The sequence below is a fragment of the Hippocampus zosterae genome, chromosome 13 (genome assembly GCF_025434085.1).
Source record: "Hippocampus zosterae strain Florida chromosome 13, ASM2543408v3, whole genome shotgun sequence".
In the NCBI taxonomy this organism is placed as follows: Eukaryota; Metazoa; Chordata; class Actinopteri; order Syngnathiformes; family Syngnathidae; genus Hippocampus; species Hippocampus zosterae.
The window spans coordinates 9,972,260-9,989,592 of NC_067463.1; the positions used below are offsets into that span (position 1 = coordinate 9,972,260).

Below are 17,333 nucleotides of genomic sequence, written 5' to 3' on the forward strand. Positions count from 1 at the left end.
ACCAGAACAACGTACAATCCGTTGGAACCTGAAGCCAACTACTCTGGAAGGGAAACAAGGTTTTGAAGAAGGTAAAGAAGAGTGCCGCACATGTTGCTAGCATAGACTTTGTTTAACGCTGGTTGATGACATTTTTCAATCAGAGATGCAAGTTAACCTTTCTAAATGATTCCAAATGCAGTATTTCCTTGTTGTGTCTACTTGTATCCTTTAACTCATTCAGTACCAGCCAATTCTAGACCAAGTCTGAAAAGACGTTTAAAAACGTCTTTGGGAGTGAATGAGTTAATATTGTATATCTTGCCTGATCAACAAGAGTTAAGATTAAAATGTTCCAATAATACTTGTTATTCTCATGATGCTTAAGAGTCTCCCAACATCCACACACGAACCGAAAGCTCAATCACGTTTTAATAATGACTCAATGGCAGATGCCGGATCATCACAGGCGACATGTCTCTTCCATCTGAGGACTGCTATTGCCGGCATTTCCAGCCCAACACCTTTGACCCGTCTCGTTGCAGCGCCTGCCTGCGGCCAGGTCATATGCACCTTGACACGGCACCAACCGATGCGTCACAAGAGCGGGTGTGTACATGACACTTTTAATCTGAACTGCAAAAAGTGACTTTAACTCGAGAGAGTTGGATGTGTATTAGGCATAGGTTCCTGAAAGACTATGGCGCATACACTGTCACGTCGCGTGCTCGCCAGCAGGTGGCGGGTTCTCCCGCCACCTGTTCGGCACACCTGCCCGTTATTTCGGGCTGATTACGTGCCTTTATTAGGCGACTCCGGCAGTCATCTCACTGCCGGAGAATTCCTTACCGTGCCATTGCTCGCTATTTGCTATTCTCGTCGTTCGACCATTTCTCGCTGCCCTATTGCCTTACGGCCCCAATCTTCGCGTACTTCACATTGTGATCTAATTGTTATCTCGGTAGTTCCTCGCCCTTTATTGTTTCGCGAGCGTTTTCGGTTATCTTCCTTATTTTTTCCTGGTTCTTATTTGACCAGCGCTTTCTGTTACCGTTTTCCCTGTTCGGGCTCCTTTTGTTATTTATTAAAATCCCTTTGTTCTCACAAGATCTTTTCGTTGTCTGCTTCTCCGGGGATCCACCTCGTTTTTTCTGTTGTGCACGAGGCGATTTCTCATCGCCTCGGGCTCAACGTGACAGAATTCTCCGGCCACCATGGATCCCGCAGACGCCGAAAAGATCTTGTCCGCTCTTGCTCGACAAGAGCGGCAAATGAGTCAGCACAGCCAAGCCCTTACGGAACTCAACGGCGCGGTCTCCATGCTGGCTCATCGGTTCGATGATCTCGAACCTCGCCTTATTCGGGTGGAGGAACGAAGACCACCTTCCGGGCTTCGTCCTACCATCCCGGAGGCTCCCTCCTCGTACCCTACTATGTCGAGGGAGCCCTCGCTTCCACATCCCCCTCGTTACGGGGGTGAGCACGGGCAGTGTGGACACTTCTTACACAACTGCTCGCTCGTTTTTGACCAACAGCCGTCCTCCTATGCCACTGACGCCGCCAAGGTGGCTTATATCATGAGTCTCTTGACAGGTCCGGCGGCATCGTGGGCAATCGCGACCAGCGACGCAAAGCCGAATCTCCGCACCTCCTATCCTGATTTCGTGGCAGCCTTCCGTCGGGTGTTCCACCATCCCGTGCGGGGCAGAGAGGCGGAGGGGCGGCTGCTCGCCCTGCAGCAGGGAAGGCGTTCGGTCGCTGACTACTCCATCGAGTTCCGGATCCTGGCCGCGCAGAGCGGGTACGACGATCGGGCCCTGTGTGGACTGTTTCGCCGTGGCCTGAACTCATTACTCAAGGACGAGCTGGCGACCCGCGACCACAGCACCGATTTGGAGGAGCTGATCGACCTCGCCCTCCTTATGGACAATCGCCTGAGGGAGCGAGGCCGGGAGCGTGGAGGTGATCGGTATCCGTCCCGCCGCACCACGTACCGTGAGGAACATCGTGGGTTCGGTGATCACTCCCGGGACGAGCCGATGCAGCTGGGCGGCAAGGACGGTGGTGCGGAGGAAGGAAGGCGCCGTCATCGCGACCATGCTACAACAAGCGGCGCCCAACCATCCCCCCGCGCCGCAACCAGCCATCCGGGATCGTCCTTCCACGCTCCTCCCGAGTACTGTGAGTCACGGCCCCGCGCGTCGCCCCCCGAGTCTAGGCGAGTCGATAAGCGACCAGGACATCCTAATAGACTCGAGCTCGAGGCGGAGGTATTCGGCGAGTCCCGGTCAAGACGGGTTCGGGCCCTGGTGGATTCGGGAGCAGATGATTGTTTAATGGACACTAATCTCGCGTCCGAACTGGGGTGCTTTTTAGAGGAGTTGGTTGTGGCGAAGCGGGTGCGTGATCTGGATGGGCGCCTCCTGGCGGTGGTAACGCATCGAACGGAGCCGTTAAAGCTTTCATTATCCGGGAATCATATTGAGCATCGTCGTTTTTATGTTATGCGGTCCCGGAACGCCCCGATCATCCTCGGTTTACCCTGGCTCCAGACGCATAACCCGGTGATCTCATGGGCGCGCCCCGCTATCGATAGCTGGAGCCCTTATTGTTACCAGCACTGCCTGCAGTCAGCCGTCGGGAGGCACGAACGCGTCACGCCCCCCGAGGAGATCTGCCTTGACGGAGTGCCGGAGTGCTATCGGGACCTTGGGGAGGTCTTTAGCGAGGATCGCGCGCGCTCCTTGCCCCCACACCGCCCCTACGATTGCGCGATAGACCTGCAGGCGGGCGCTCCGTTGCCAACCTCGCGTCTGTATCAGGTATCCCATCCCGAGCGTGAGGCGTTAACGGAGTATATTAACAGCTCGCTCGCTGCAGGTCTCATCAGACCATCACGCTCACCGTTAGGGGCGGGTTTCTTCTTCGTAGGGAAGAAGGATAAGTCCCTACGACCCTGCGTAGACTATCGTGGACTAAATGAAATTACAATTAAAAATAGATACCCGCTACCCTTGTTGGACTCCGCCTTCGCCCCATTGCAATCAGCCACCATATTCTCAAAATTAGACTTACGCAGCGCGTACCACTTGGTTCGCATCCGAGAGGGCGACGAGTGGAAAACCGCGTTTAAGACCCCCCTGGGCCATTTCGAATATCTCGTCATGCCTTTTGGCCTCACAAACGCACCTGCCGTCTTCCAGAACCTCATTAATGACGTGCTCCGGGACATGATCAACATCTTCTGTTTTGTTTATCTTGACGACATTTTAATTTTTTCTCGTTCTCTGCATGAGCACCAGCAACATGTTCGGCTGGTGCTACAACGTTTGCTCGAGAACCGGCTCTTCGTCAAGGCAGAAAAGTGTGAGTTCCATGTTCCCGTCATCTCCTTCCTGGGGTTCATTATAGAACAGGGCAAGCTACGGGCGGACCCCATTAAGACGCGTGCGGTCACTAACTGGCCGGTCCCGTCCAACCGCAAGGAACTGCAGCGTTTCTTGGGGTTCGCCAACTTCTATAGACGCTTTATCCGGGGTTACAGCCAGATGGCGCTTCCCCTAACCCGCCTTACCTCGGTCAAAATCCCTTTTAAGTGGGACCCTGCCGCGGATGCGGCGTTCGCGCGTCTTAAGGCGGCGTTCACTAGTCCCCCGGTTCTGCAACATCCTGACCCTGACCACCCTTTCGTCGTAGAGGTGGACGCCTCGGATTCAGGGGTGGGTGCGGTGCTGTCCCAACGCTCCCCAGTCGACCAGAAGCTGCACCCCTGCGCCTTCTTCTCCCGCCGACTCAGTGCCGCCGAGTCCAACTACGACGTGGGCAACCGGGAACTGTTGGCTGTGGTAACCGCCTTACAGGAGTGGCGGCACTGGCTCGAGGGGGCTAAGGAACCCTTTACTGTTTACACCGACCATAAGAACCTTGCATATCTCCGCTCCGCAAAAAGACTTAACGCCCGTCAGGCCCGGTGGGCCCTCTTCCTCACCAGGTTCGACTTCGTCCTCACCTACTCCCCCGGGTCTAAGAACACTAAGCCTGACGCCCTTTCCCGGCTCCACGAACCTGCGGGGTGGGACCATTCCCCGGAGACCATCCTCCCGACCCAGTGCATAGTGGGGGCCGTCCAGTGGGAGGTTGAACAGCGGGTCCAGTCCGCCCTGGTGGGGGTGCAGGTGCCGGCAGGGTGCCCAGCGGGGAGGCTGTTCGTGCCTCCTGCCCTTCGTTCGGAGGTCCTGCAGTGGGGTCACGGATCCAAGGTGGCGTGTCATCCCGGGGTGAACCGGACTGTGCAGCTCGTCGCCCAGCGTTTCTGGTGGCCGGAGCTCCGCCACGACGCGACGGAGTTCGTCAAGGCCTGCACCTCCTGCGCCTGCGGCAAGTCGTCACATCAACCTCCGGCAGGACTGCTCCAGCCGCTGCCCATTCCTCCCCGCCCGTGGTCTCACATCGCCGTGGACTTCGTCACGGGCCTACCGCCTTCCCGGGGCCGGACGGTCGTGCTCACGATCGTGGACCGCTTCTCCAAGGCCGCTCACTTTGTGCCCTTGTCCAGGTTGCCGTCGGCGCTGGAGACCGCCAACCTCCTCATCCAGCACGTCTTCCGTCTCCACGGCATTCCGGCGGACATCGTATCGGATCGGGGGCCCCAGTTTGTGTCCCGCGTCTGGAAGCGGTTCTGCCGGTCCCTCGGAGCTACGGCCAGCCTGACCTCGGGATACCACCCTCAGTCCAATGGGCAGGCTGAGCGCGCCAACCAGGATCTGGGGGCGGCCCTCCGCTGTGTTTGTCTCCACCGTCCGGCATCCTGGGCCGACCACCTGCCCTGGGTGGAATACGCCCACAACACTCTCGTCTCCTCCGCTACAGGCAGGTCGCCGTTCATGACGGCCTACGGCTACCAGCCACCGCTGTTCCCGTCCCAGGAGGGGCTGGTGGAGGTCCCTTCCGTGCAGCGCCACCTTAAGCGGGCCCATCACGTGTGGAGGGAGGCCCGGGCTGCGTTGTCCCGCACTGCGTCCCGGAACCGGCGGATCGCTGATCGTCGTCGGCGCCCGGCGCCCTCATATGCGGTGGGAGAGAAGGTGTGGCTGGCTACGAGGGATCTTCGCCTGGCCGGCTCGTCTGCCAAACTGGGGCCCCGATTCGCTGGCCCGTTCGAGGTCGAGGCCGTCATCAGCCCCGTCGCGGTCAGGCTCCGGCTGCCGGCCTCCATGAAGGTCCACCCCGTGTTCCACGTCTCCCTGCTCAAGCCTGTGTCTTCCAGCGCCTTGGCGCCCCCTCCCGCTCCGCCGCCGCCCCCGCGGGTGGTCGACGGGGACCCGGTGTACACGGTTCGTGCCATCCTGGACTCTCGGCGCAGGGGCAAGGGCTTCCAGTACCTGGTCGACTGGGAGGGCTACGGGCCGGAGGAGCGGCAATGGGTGCCTCGCTCCTGGATCCTTGACCCGTCCCTTCTGCGCGACTTCCACACTGCTCATCCGTCCAAACCGGGTAGTCCGCCGGGAGGCGTCCATTGAGGGGGGGGTACTGTCACGTCGCGTGCTCGCCAGCAGGTGGCGGGTTCTCCCGCCACCTGTTCGGCACACCTGCCCGTTATTTCGGGCTGATTACGTGCCTTTATTAGGCGACTCCGGCAGTCATCTCACTGCCGGAGAATTCCTTACCGTGCCATTGCTCGCTATTTGCTATTCTCGTCGTTCGACCATTTCTCGCTGCCCTATTGCCTTACGGCCCCAATCTTCGCGTACTTCACATTGTGATCTAATTGTTATCTCGGTAGTTCCTCGCCCTTTATTGTTTCGCGAGCGTTTTCGGTTATCTTCCTTATTTTTTCCTGGTTCTTATTTGACCAGCGCTTTCTGTTACCGTTTTCCCTGTTCGGGCTCCTTTTGTTATTTATTAAAATCCCTTTGTTCTCACAAGATCTTTTCGTTGTCTGCTTCTCCGGGGATCCACCTCGTTTTTTCTGTTGTGCACGAGGCGATTTCTCATCGCCTCGGGCTCAACGTGACATACATACAATCAAAATTTGGGCAATGTCGGTGACGGGGAAATAAGACTCTCAACCAAGAGAAACAGCAAGATGCTGTTTGAATCTGGATGATTAATTCTTGATGGGTCATAGGGAGCACAGAGAATCTGTTGTAATGAGAGACAGCCATGTGACACATGCACGTACTTCCACGACATTAGGAATATCGCTGAGTTGTGACTGTATAGTGATTTCATTCATAGGTAGAAATGCCTGAAAAATCTAGAGAAGGTTGAGGCGGAGATCAAAAGTCACTTTTGAGGTCCACTAAGGAGTGTTGAGCCAACAAAAGGGATCAAGATATGGCTGGGAAAAGAGTCCTGTAGGCGGTACTTGCAATGCAAAAGAGAAATAAAATAATGATGAGGGTAAACGGGGACTAGCTTGTGTTACGTCCGGCGTGCAGTCGATGTCTTAGCTTTGCTCGCCGAATGAATAGCGTATTAATAGTTGGCAGATGCTGCTTTGGATGAATGGTTGCGTTGACGGTGAGTCCAACTTGCATTATCGTAGTGTACAATTATTCATTTCAATGTCGTAGTGTAAACTTGCACTTCATTGTTTTCAATCTTTCTCTGCTGTGTCACATTTCTGTGCTGGTCATTATTGGCATAACTGCTACACTTGCTGTAATTGTTAACGTAACTAATTGTGTAACTAAATGTGCTGTGTGATCAAAGAATGGGAAATTTAAGTCAGACTAAAACAATGAAATCAGTCTGTTATTTCAGAACAACTTTTAACTTCATCATTTTTTCCATATCGATGATTGGGTTGACTGGTTGTGTCCTATTTTTTCTTCTTTTTCAGGAGCTGGGTGATGATGAGCAAGTATTGTCTGAGGTAAATTCAAGCGCCAGCAGTGACGACATCAGAGATGCTTGGACCTACGAGTGGAGTCTTGGCCGCAGTCTGAGTCCTGAGTGCGAACTTGATATCTGTGACACTGACACACAATCTAGGTGACACGTTATATACGTCCTGTTTTCTTACGTCCGCAGCAGCAAACTTAAACTTAAAGAGAAGGTACTGTATGTTTTCTCAGTGCACTTGGGTTTCTACAAGGAAAAGTATAAGATAATTGAGGTGGAATTTGTACCCAAAAAAAACACTGTTGCATACTAATTTTGGATCCCTACTGGACACCTCCCTGGTGAGGTGTACTGGGCATCTCCGCTGGGAAGAGTCTTTGGGGATAATCCAGGACATGGTGAAGAGACTACAGTGTCTCCTAATCGTCCTGGTAACACCTCAGGAATCCTGCTGAAGAGCCGGACGAAGTAGCTCTTCGGGGCTAAAGTTAAAGAACCAACTGCTTAATTGACTCTTGTACTTTTGAGCATGCCCGCACGATATAATGAGATCCAATACAACAGCTGTGTTAAAACTTGCCCTGTGGCTTTCCTGTAGATTGATTATCATGCTTAGTTTAATTTGGCAATCTGCTTACTTCATCTGCTTGTCTTAAATGTCCTTCAACCCTCTTTTTCCAGCTCTGAAAATAATTCAGAAAGTCCACGGAGGAGCAACTCCCCAAATTCAGAGAGGAATTGTGTCACCCTCGGAGATATGACACGGATGGACCCTTCTCCACTTCGAGGTGCTGGGAGTCCCTGGATGGACGAGAGGAGAGGCAGGAACAGATCCCGCAGAACTTCAGGTCACTCTGCACATGGGAACAACATCTGTACTTCAGAAGAAGCAAAACTGTTTTCCACTCAAGATCTTTTACAGCATTAGCATGTATGTTATTAGGTGGAACTATACCAAATTTGATAAGTCAGAGCACAAAAGCGATGTTGATTGTTTTAAAATTCGTTTTTGGTTGTTGGTTGATAATTTTTCTGGAAAAAGTCAAAACTGCAGAGCCGTTTTCAAAGAAACTTTGTGAAGGGGTGGCGGTTCATGTACTGAGAAAGAATTCATTACATTTTGGTGCAACTGTGAATTGAGGCAGATCTTGGACTTACTTTTTTTGTCTTTTTACTGTTTGAGTCGTTTGCTCAAGACTGTTTGCTCAAGAACTTGAATGTTACAGGCCAATTTGCGGCATCTTACCCCATGCTAACGCCAGTGATTTAAATCTGATTATCTTAAATTTGTTTGAATTTCAGAGTCCAGAAGAGTCAGGGAACAGGAGAGTGGCTACTTCTCTCCAGAACAAAGAACTGATGGTGAACATCTGGCGGAGGATGCCAACAAAAGGTCTTATCGTTACTATGAGAGGGGTCACCCGCTACCCAACAACTACGTTCCTGAGCCCAAAGCCTCTGTCCCATATAGGAACGTCAATCTTGGTATTCCCTCACAGAGAAGAAACGCTGAAACGTACATGCAGGACACTTGGAGAAGTGAATCCCCTCAGAGGTACTCATACCACTCCAATTTTAGAAGAGGTACTGAGTCGTTGAGGAATTGTCCAACTCGTCATAGCTCAATGAGCCCAGACAGACACAAGAGATCAGACCCCCGAATGCGCTCCCTCCCCAGAGGTGAGACCCAATCTCATGGCTCTTCTAACCTTCCCTCACACGCAACCTCTCAGCGTACATCCAGCAGGTCCAGTCCATCACGTAGACGGGGATCCTTTGCCTCTCGAACGGTGTCACCATCCAGACTGACACCTTCTCACAAGCACACAGAGTCCTTCTTTTCACAAAATGAAGGCTATGAAGTACAGGGAGGATGTGGCCGAGAATCTAAAATCCCATCGCGAGCTTCCAACAAACATAGTTTAGACTCTGAGAGGCTCTACAGGAATCTGGAGTCCATTTCCCGCCACGCCTCTTCCTCATCAACATTTCAACAGAACACAGAGGAGGGATCCCAAAGATCTCCGCAAACCAGAGAAGGGTCTCCATCCAGAAATGGCTCACACAGCCGCATCTCACAGAGACAGCCATCCTCAAGAGACAGCAGAGCGAGTGCCTCCCATGGCTCCTGGCAGGGATCCTCACAGTCTGTACTCAGCATTCCCATCTCGTGTGGTTCTTCTGCTTCGAGGCGTGGTGCAGATCACCAGGGGCCTGGTGCATCACCGCCACTTGTTGCCATTACGGAAACGGACAATTTCAGTGTGGGGAATACCAAGATCAGTGGTGACAGAAGCAGGAGTAGCGTGAGGAGAGGCATGGAGGCCTTGCTCCTCTCTGAACCCAAGAGCGCTGCACAAGAGCTTGAGGAGGTAAAGTTTTAGTTCACCACCAACCACAATAATAGACATCCCTGCATAGTGTATACAACAAGTATTATCAAAAGTAACAAGGACAACAAGTATTAAAAAATAGATGGATAATGTTATTGTGGTCATAGTTTGTTGTGTCTTATATCTGCTTAATACTACAAAGACATAAATAAGGATATAACTCAGATATTGGTTTTCATTAGACTCTGCAGCTATACAGACCTTACAAAGTGGCCAGTGAAGCGTATAATACAAAATAACTCTCAACTAAGAATAACACTCCAAAACTGGTCAACACATTTGGGGTGTTGAATGATCCCGCTTTTCTAACTCTTAAAATCTGAAATCTGAGGTGGGAATGACAATGGAGGACTACATAGTACTGGCTGACATTCCAACAATCCACGGTGAGACAGAGGACGATTATCCGGGTCTGAGGAGGAGGAACCAGAGTCCAAGTCCTTGTAGAGACCAAAGGTTCCGGACGCAAAGGTTAGTCGAACATCATAGCTGTCCCATAAGACAAACATTGTTTTGCTTGGTTGGGGTGGAAGATTACAAAAGCAAAAAGATTGTTGTTTAAAACTTTGAATGGAAATATTAGTCAAACTAAAACTAGCATTTGGAATTGTAGTTGTGGCAATGTATTCATTTCATAGTGACTTATCCAAAATAGACAGTGTACCAGAAATGATCAACATGACCCTAAATTCTGGGCCAGTTTTCATTCTTGTGTTACATGTATAAAATTTTATAAATGGTGTACTGTATATAAAAATGTCATCTTGAACAGGCTACTTAGCTCAAGATAAGCTTTGATAAGTTCAACCTTTAAACTCTCTTGTATCTATTACTTCATTAGCATGTCGCTATCAAATATTGATGTTAATTGACTAACTTTTCACTGTGTTTGAAACTAAGGTTGCATCAAAGTTTGTAAAGCTAAATATATTTCATCCTGTATGAATACTGTACTGTCAGCACAATAGTCCATTATATATTTACAGTGTTAATTTCAATATATTTTTAAAGAGTATTGTTCAATGGTTTCGTTGGGGGCACAAAATCTAATGACATTTAATCCGAGTGACAATGTAATTACTACCAAAATATGCAATTGTTGTGAAGCCATCAACCTCAGGCCGAATTCTACAGTTGGGATTCTGCGTCGGATGAGAGAGGTCGAGGAAGAGAACGAGTGAGAGACAGGAGAGAGAAGGACTCTGAGAATGGTCGATTATCACAAAGAGAGTTGACAGCATCTCTCCGTACACAGGTGCCATTTTATTACTTTATTTGGACCAAAACATCAACTGACTGTTTCGCGCTGTGGTCGTTCCCTCATAGAGTTCAGACAGGCAAAGTGGGGAGCAGAGATCTGCAAAGATGACGGAACAAAGGCTTCCCGACGGTCCACAGACAAAGGTGAAGCCCTTGAATCGGTGTATGTGGAACAAAGTGTTCATTCATTCATTCCAAAGTATCTCTGGAAACAAACTTGGCAGACAGTTTTGTCTTTAAATTCAGTGAACATATAATCTGCTTCCAATTTTACCTCCAATACAACATTTTTTTCATGAATTTGGTCCTGGCTTCGAGCCAGGATGGCAGACGACATGTGTTTGGAGGTGTTCTGAGGTTATGCCTGCCATCTAATGGTGAACACTGTTATTGCAACTTTCAACCGATAAGCTGCAGTAAAAATTTTCCCAGGCATCCATTTTCCAAACAACTAATCTTTTTACTTTAAAAAATTAAACTAGGGTCACTGAGTGTTGCCCACATGCAACTGCTCTAGGACGTGAACGTTTATTTATTGCCTCTATCAATAGACTGGGAGATGCTGCAGCCTCATGACAGAAATAGCTGAGGCAACACACACACACACTGCATGATGGATGATTGCCTTAAAAGATGCATTAATTGCAGTCTAATGTTTTTTGTGTCGCCACATAAAAGTTTGAAGTGCTAAAGAATTGTTGAAGTAACACAGCCATTCGTTTCAAAAAGAAAATGGGTGTTAAAAACCTTTTCATTTCACCTCCAATTTCATGGATTCCCACTCTTACATTGGATACCATCACCATTGTGAGTACTGGTGTCTTTTTTTATTCTCTTGTTCAAATTTGAATAGGAAGATCTTTTTTTTAAAATATGCTTAAATTCAGTATTTGCAGTCTGTTCTGTTTTGCATGCTTTCATGCTCCAAAACTTTACCACTTACAGAGCAGACGTGGTATCTGTAAAGTTGAACTCTCGATTTATAATGATTATAATAATAATAAAACTTATTATTATTTATTACATCCCTTATAAACCAAACCCTCCCTCACACCATATGAAGAAGTATGGTACTTAAGTTCTTGTAAGCTTTGTTCTGCTTTCGCTAGAAGTGTCATGTCGGTTTTATCTGTCATCACTGACACAGAAACCACAACAAATTGCTTTATCATAGTTCCTTTTCCTCCTCTTTTTGCAGATGCCTGCCACTTTGAAGGGGTGGATGTCTCGACTGGATGAAAATGACAAGGTAAAGACATGTTTGTTTGTTTGTTTGTTTTGGGGGGGCAATACTTGTGAAATGTTTCATTGATTTTGTACGATTGCCACCAAATCACTGGATGTAAATTTGGTGTTTCTCTACAGTGGAGGAAACACTGGTTTGTTCTGGATGATGAGTTGCTGAAATATTACAGAGACCCCGAGGCTGAGGAGGTACATTTTAAGGCACAAGAGGCTACTGATCACTGGCATCAGAATCCTCTTATCGCCAAAACCATCACTTTTCAGGAAACCAAAAACACAACATGTTTGTTAAGCCATTAACAGTGCATCATCAAAGAGAGGAAAAACATTTTCAATATTTTAAATTGGTCAATACTTTGTACAAATAACAGATCAGATGGGAAATGACCAAAGATAGACATTTAGGGGGGGAAAAGGAAAAAAATAGATACAATCATATAAATTGACCAAATTTGGACAAATGAGTATTCTGCCCAACAGTGACTTTGAGCTTTCTTATAGTTGTGTTTTTAACTGCATTTCATATCAGTCACATTCTTTTCAGGGTTTTACACCCATTCCCAGCCTATATCGATTCATATGAGTTTCATAATTCAGGTTTTCACTATGAATTCATAGACTTCTATTTTTTTTCTTCTTGTGTGATAGTCAGATGACTTGGACGGAGAGATTGACTTATACACATGTGTCAATGTGTCGGACTGGGATGTGGAAAAAAACTTTGGCCTCCGGATTCAAGTATTGTACTTTTTTTTTCTTGGCTAATTGACTTACGCAAAGTACCAGAGTATCAGCATCATTTATTACCCTGTTCAGTTTCGCATCTATTATATGTTCGGCTGCTTCCTGTTTAATGGCATGTGTGTGTGTGTGTGTGTGTGTGTGTGTGTGTGTGCGCGTGCGTGTTTGCTGGGTCTTTTGATCACTCCCAGACAAAGAGGGCAGTGTTCACTCTCTCTGCAGTGACCTCTACATTGCGGCGGAACTGGGTGACGTTACTGAAGCAGGCCATCCAGAACAACACGCAGTGAGTGTGGCTGCATACTGGGAACTGGCTGTAAAGAAAAAAAATAGTCTGTGGAAAAAGGCTGTAAAATCTAAAAAAACCTTTTCTGACATGGCTTAGATCACATTCCAATCGCCAAATACTGTACATCTTTTATACCCTGAGGGGTTGACTGAAGAACATGGTTTACTAATTTGGATAAACACATGTAAACATCGCAAACAAGAAGAAAGCAATTTAAAAAATATATACTGTCATTTGGCAAAAACAGAAAAATCTATACACAAAAGCATGAAAAGTATAATGAAAACAGTAAAACCCCTTTCATCGCACATTCTGGGTTCACAGTCACGGAATAGCGTCGATTTTCTTTTGTGTTTTTTTATTTTTGCCCTTTGCGACCATTTTGCTACATTTTCTTTTGAGTTTAAATCTCCACCGTCATGAAAATAAGCCAAATGTTGTGAGTCAGTAAATCAGAACGATGCTATTGTTTTGTCAGCCTGCTGCACGCCTTGCTAATCACTTCAACGCTTTCCCTTTCTGTACAAAATGCAATATTAGTGGAGTGGCATCCTGACACGGGTCTCCACTTCAGTTCCAAAACAGCATTGGTTGAGCCAACCAGGTATACAAAATTAGAAACGAAGCCAGCCAGCCATGTTCTTGACAAAAACAAAAGTCACCGTTGGAGAAGGGTTGAGATGTTAAAGCGCAGTGATATGCTCATGCAGGCGGAACTTTCGACAGTCGATTTCAACTCATGACAAGTTTGTCCATTTTTTTACGCCTTCATTTCATCAACGTACTGTACTACGGCATTTTCATCATCATCGTCATCGTTGTCATCATGAGTACACATTTTTTGTTGCATTTGTTCTACAATCGTATTGTTATTCGTTGATCTTGTGCTCTTTTGATATATTATCAAGGTTTTAATGATGAATGATGAAGATCTTAAGTGCCGTAAATGGGATAATAACCACCGTGGTGTATTTATTTCTATATATCGCGGATTTCTTTCAGGCGAATTAAACATAAGCGCGTTATTAGATTATCATCTATTTGTTGCAAGAAGTCAGAAACTCCCGAGTTCATCAAAGAGATTTGGGTGTTGTGTTTGGGTGGTCTGCCTGCAGCGAGCCCTTCTGTCTTTCTTCTGATATGTAACATTATCCCCTTTACTTTTCCTCATTCTGTCCTCAGCCAATCAGAAAGCGGCGGCGAGAAAGAGAACCCCCTCTCCCTCGGCCCGTCGTCATGCCAACCGGTTGCTCGCTTCACCTGCTCCGGCTTTGAGCCTGCAGGTTCCAGCAGCACAGCCGAAGGCCTCCATCTGCCAACAGACATGGACGTGCATGAGGAGGTGAGCTCAGACCCCCTGAGAAAAGAAGAACAGGAGGAGGGTTGGGACCGCGATTGGGCTAAGCGGCTGGAAGAAAGGAACAAGTGGTTTGAGGACGCTGTCCCCTTCAGCGAGGTGGGCAGGCGGTGGGACTGCATGCAGCTGAAGAGGGGGAGTGTGCCTGTGCCCGTCATTGACACCATGGACTCGGAGGTCAGCAGGAAGTGGACGGAATTTGAGAGGCTGTCATTTAAGGACATGAGCGCGCAGTCACTCATCGGAGTCCAGGCGTATCAAACGATCACGTGGCTGGCCTCTGATTCCCGTGTTGACACCCAGACCTGTCAGTCAAGGACTGATAAGGATGAAGCATTTGTCACCAGTTCACCAACTGACTGCTGGAGGAAGGCTCCCGCAACTTTAAACGGGTCACACACTGTTCAAACAAACACAGCCGAAGCCCATACGAAGGAGGTGAGGAAACGACAACGTATATTGAGACACTCTAACTTGCTGGCCTGAAGTGGGACTCATTTTCAGCGCTGGAGTTTCATATCTTAGACCTGTTCACTTAGGCTCACATTTTAAAGTGAAGATGCAATTTTCCCCTTACTAGTGACTTGCATTTGTACTGTCATTTATCCTCTCTATTTTCATCATCCAGGCAAGAAAGCAAATGGAGAGCACGAAGAGAGACTACGCAGCCATGGTGATAAAAGTGAACAGTCCATGTGGACCCCGGGCCCCCTGTGGGGCCCAGCTGGAGGCCATGGAAGCAGCCCATCGGAAAGAAGTGCAGGAGCTGCAGGAGCAACACAAGAGAGAGCTCAGCGAGTTAGAGGGACAAAGAGACAAAATGCTGGAGGAGGAGCGTCAGGCTTCTGCTGAAGGTTGTGTCAAAAGTCTATCGTGCGTATGCCTGCCGATTGTCACCTACAATCCTGGTTGATACATCCCAAAACGGTAGACAGTGAGTTGGCCATAAAAAGTGAACAGCTTCCATGGTAACAGGAATCTGATGGCAGTGAGCTGTGTATCGGCGTGTCTTGTGATGTTTGAGCACGAGGGCAGGAATCATTTTCTGACGAGCAAATGTTGTTATTACAGCCATGGAGGCTCTGAGAGCAGCCCACAGAGAGGAGCTAGAGAAGGCCAGGCGGATACCTGGCGGAGACGCACACATGGAGGCACCTTGCAGGGGACACGTGTAAGGAATCATGTTTTCACCATGACACTCTGTCTCAATGTTCCAATTAACTGTACAAATGCTACTGTATTTGTGTTTGACAGGCCGCCGGTAGACGTGTGGCACAGTGAGTTGGATGTGTTGTCTGAGCGTTTCGCTGAGAAATGTCTGCAGCTGAGCCTCACCCAGCAGAGCGGCCAAAGAACAGAAAATGATCTGGACTGCAAAGAGAGAGAGTTGCAACAGCTTTGGAGAGAGAACCAGGTCAATGGCCAAACCTCAATAGAGTGCACTAAACAAATTAAGTTACCGTATATTCACTCCATTTGATTGTGCAAGATTGCTGTACCTCATCAATCAAAGCATGTAATTTACTTTTTTTTTTGCAGGAGCTTAAAGTCAAGCTGGCGGAAGAGATTAGCCGCATGCGTTATTTCATCACAGGACAGCGACCTGATGTGCGATCCCTTGGCAACGTGGCATCAGACGTTGAGGTATTGACAGCAGTAATCTGTGGTGAAATTCAAACCTACCCAATTTTGACTCTTACATAAAAACTGTAGGGAAGTATAGCCAACCGCATCCAGGCATTTTGTTTTAATTGTTCCCGGAATTGGATTTCGCAGATGGGCGCTGAGGGATTTTGGACCCAATTTAAAGAGACAAATTGTTTGAGCAAGTTTGCTTAATGTGTTGTCTTCCATCCCAGTAATGAGTCCCGGATGCATCATTAACACACGCCTCCTTTCTTCATCGCGGCCTTGTTAAATTGCCCACGTTTGGTTCCTTTGAGCAGTATACACTGCCATCTACTGGTTGACCGGCGAAGCTCTCTCGAATGGACCGTCTCAAAAGGGTGCGAAATGCGAATCTTATTTTCGCCATATTGTCTCCATGGATAAAAGCATAAAATCCCCATTCATCAAGGTGGATTTATTTTGTTTATCCGTTTATAGGGCACTCGTTGGAATACATATGAACCCCTTGAAATTGGTAGTCAAGTGTTGGTTGTTAGTGTTATTGTAGTCCATCACAGTACTGAATCACTGTTTTTACAGTATTTTTATACCATCTAATAAATGTACCTTTTTCATCAGGATTACTTTTCTTGTTACTCATGTAGTGTGTGTGTGTGTGTGTGTGTGTGTGTGTGTGTGTGTGTGTGTGTGTGTGTGTGTGTGTGTGTGTGTGTGTGTGTGTGTGTAGTGTCAAATTCCACTCTTTGGCGATTGTGACTGCTATAAAAGATTGCAGCAAGAAAAATACTTTGTAGTTTTAAGACAAGTTGGTGCAAGTATTAACTACTGTGTCCTGCTTATATAATTCTTTTTTTAAAAAATCATACATCTAGAGTATGTATATTAAGTAGCTTTCAAGGAACACACATTTTTTTTTATTCTGCTGTTCCACATCCTCAGTCCAAAACACAATGAAGCGCCTTCAACTTCTCACCTTTCAGACGCTGCTCAGAGCCAAAGAAAATGAAGTGCACTCTCTTAAGAGGCAGGTTAGCTGCCTGCAAAGTGAAGTCCAGTCTCTAACTAAGGTATGGATATAAACGACGCGCCACTGGCCCCAGTGTGTCGGTACACCGGCACAATCTAACGCGGTCCACGACAAGAGCTGTAATAGAAATTGTGCATTTTAAACGATAATAATGCAGTTTTTCATTGTTATAGTTGCATTTAGAATAAATGCTTGAACTAATATGAAAATGACAATCGGAACTAAAGAATGTTTTAAAGCAGAATTTTGCTTGAAATTGTGCAGATGTACCTTATGATGTAGCCGTTGGATATATGCTACATTTTGTTCACATGGTGTGGCTAATCCACTGTTCAAATGTTTTCTTTCAGGAGAAGGAGGCAGCCTATGAGCGCTACAAGGAGTCTTATGTCGAGCTCAGTGACTTGAAGTGCCGAAACAGGTTGGAGATGGACTCTCTCAATGAACATTTGACATTGGTTGATGCCGCACGACAGGACAGAGCGAGGGAGAGCTGTGAACAATGAAGCAATGAAACAAGGAGAAATCTCAGTAAATGACAAATAAAGCAAATTCCACACAAAACAA

General features: G+C 47.7%; 1 protein-coding gene and 1 long non-coding RNA gene across 3 annotated transcripts; both read left to right on the top strand.

The window, feature by feature from the left end:
• Nucleotides 1-381: 381 nt before the first annotated feature.
• Nucleotides 382-17,333, top strand: LOC127613207 (TRIO and F-actin-binding protein-like). 2 transcript variants are annotated; one of them, XM_052084148.1, is made up of 18 exons: nucleotides 382-588; nucleotides 6,824-6,975; nucleotides 7,507-7,673; nucleotides 8,128-9,197; nucleotides 9,550-9,689; nucleotides 10,326-10,473; nucleotides 10,545-10,622; nucleotides 11,677-11,727; nucleotides 11,844-11,912; nucleotides 12,372-12,461; nucleotides 12,656-12,750; nucleotides 13,936-14,095; nucleotides 14,739-14,964; nucleotides 15,182-15,281; nucleotides 15,365-15,524; nucleotides 15,650-15,754; nucleotides 16,720-16,806; nucleotides 17,117-17,333. In XM_052084148.1, the coding sequence occupies exons 1-18, from the start codon at nucleotides 454-456 to the stop codon at nucleotides 17,270-17,272; spliced, it is 3,189 nt and encodes a 1,062-aa protein (XP_051940108.1). In that variant the 5' UTR covers nucleotides 382-453; the 3' UTR covers nucleotides 17,273-17,333. The 2 variants fall into 2 exon arrangements, with proteins under 2 accessions (XP_051940108.1, XP_051940107.1); XM_052084147.1 differs by having other exon boundaries at nucleotides 383-588; nucleotides 13,936-14,548.
• LOC127613230 (uncharacterized) lies at nucleotides 15,761-16,583 on the top strand. Its single transcript, XR_007966109.1, has 2 exons — nucleotides 15,761-16,410; nucleotides 16,467-16,583. It is a non-coding gene; the product is annotated as an uncharacterized LOC127613230 (long non-coding RNA).

What these genes read in the sequence shown, in the direction of transcription:
- LOC127613207 (XM_052084147.1), top strand. Translation starts at nt 454, where the DNA reads ATGTCTCTTCCATCTGAGGACTGCTATTGCCGGCATTTCCAGCCCAAC. An exon ending in CTGCACAAGAGCTTGAGGAG is followed by an intron (nt 9,198 to 9,549) that starts GTAAAGTTTTAG and finishes CTGAAATCTGAG; the next exon opens with GTGGGAATGACAATGGAGGA. An exon ending in GCACCTTGCAGGGGACACGT is followed by an intron (nt 15,282 to 15,364) that starts GTAAGGAATCAT and finishes TGTGTTTGACAG; the next exon opens with GCCGCCGGTAGACGTGTGGC.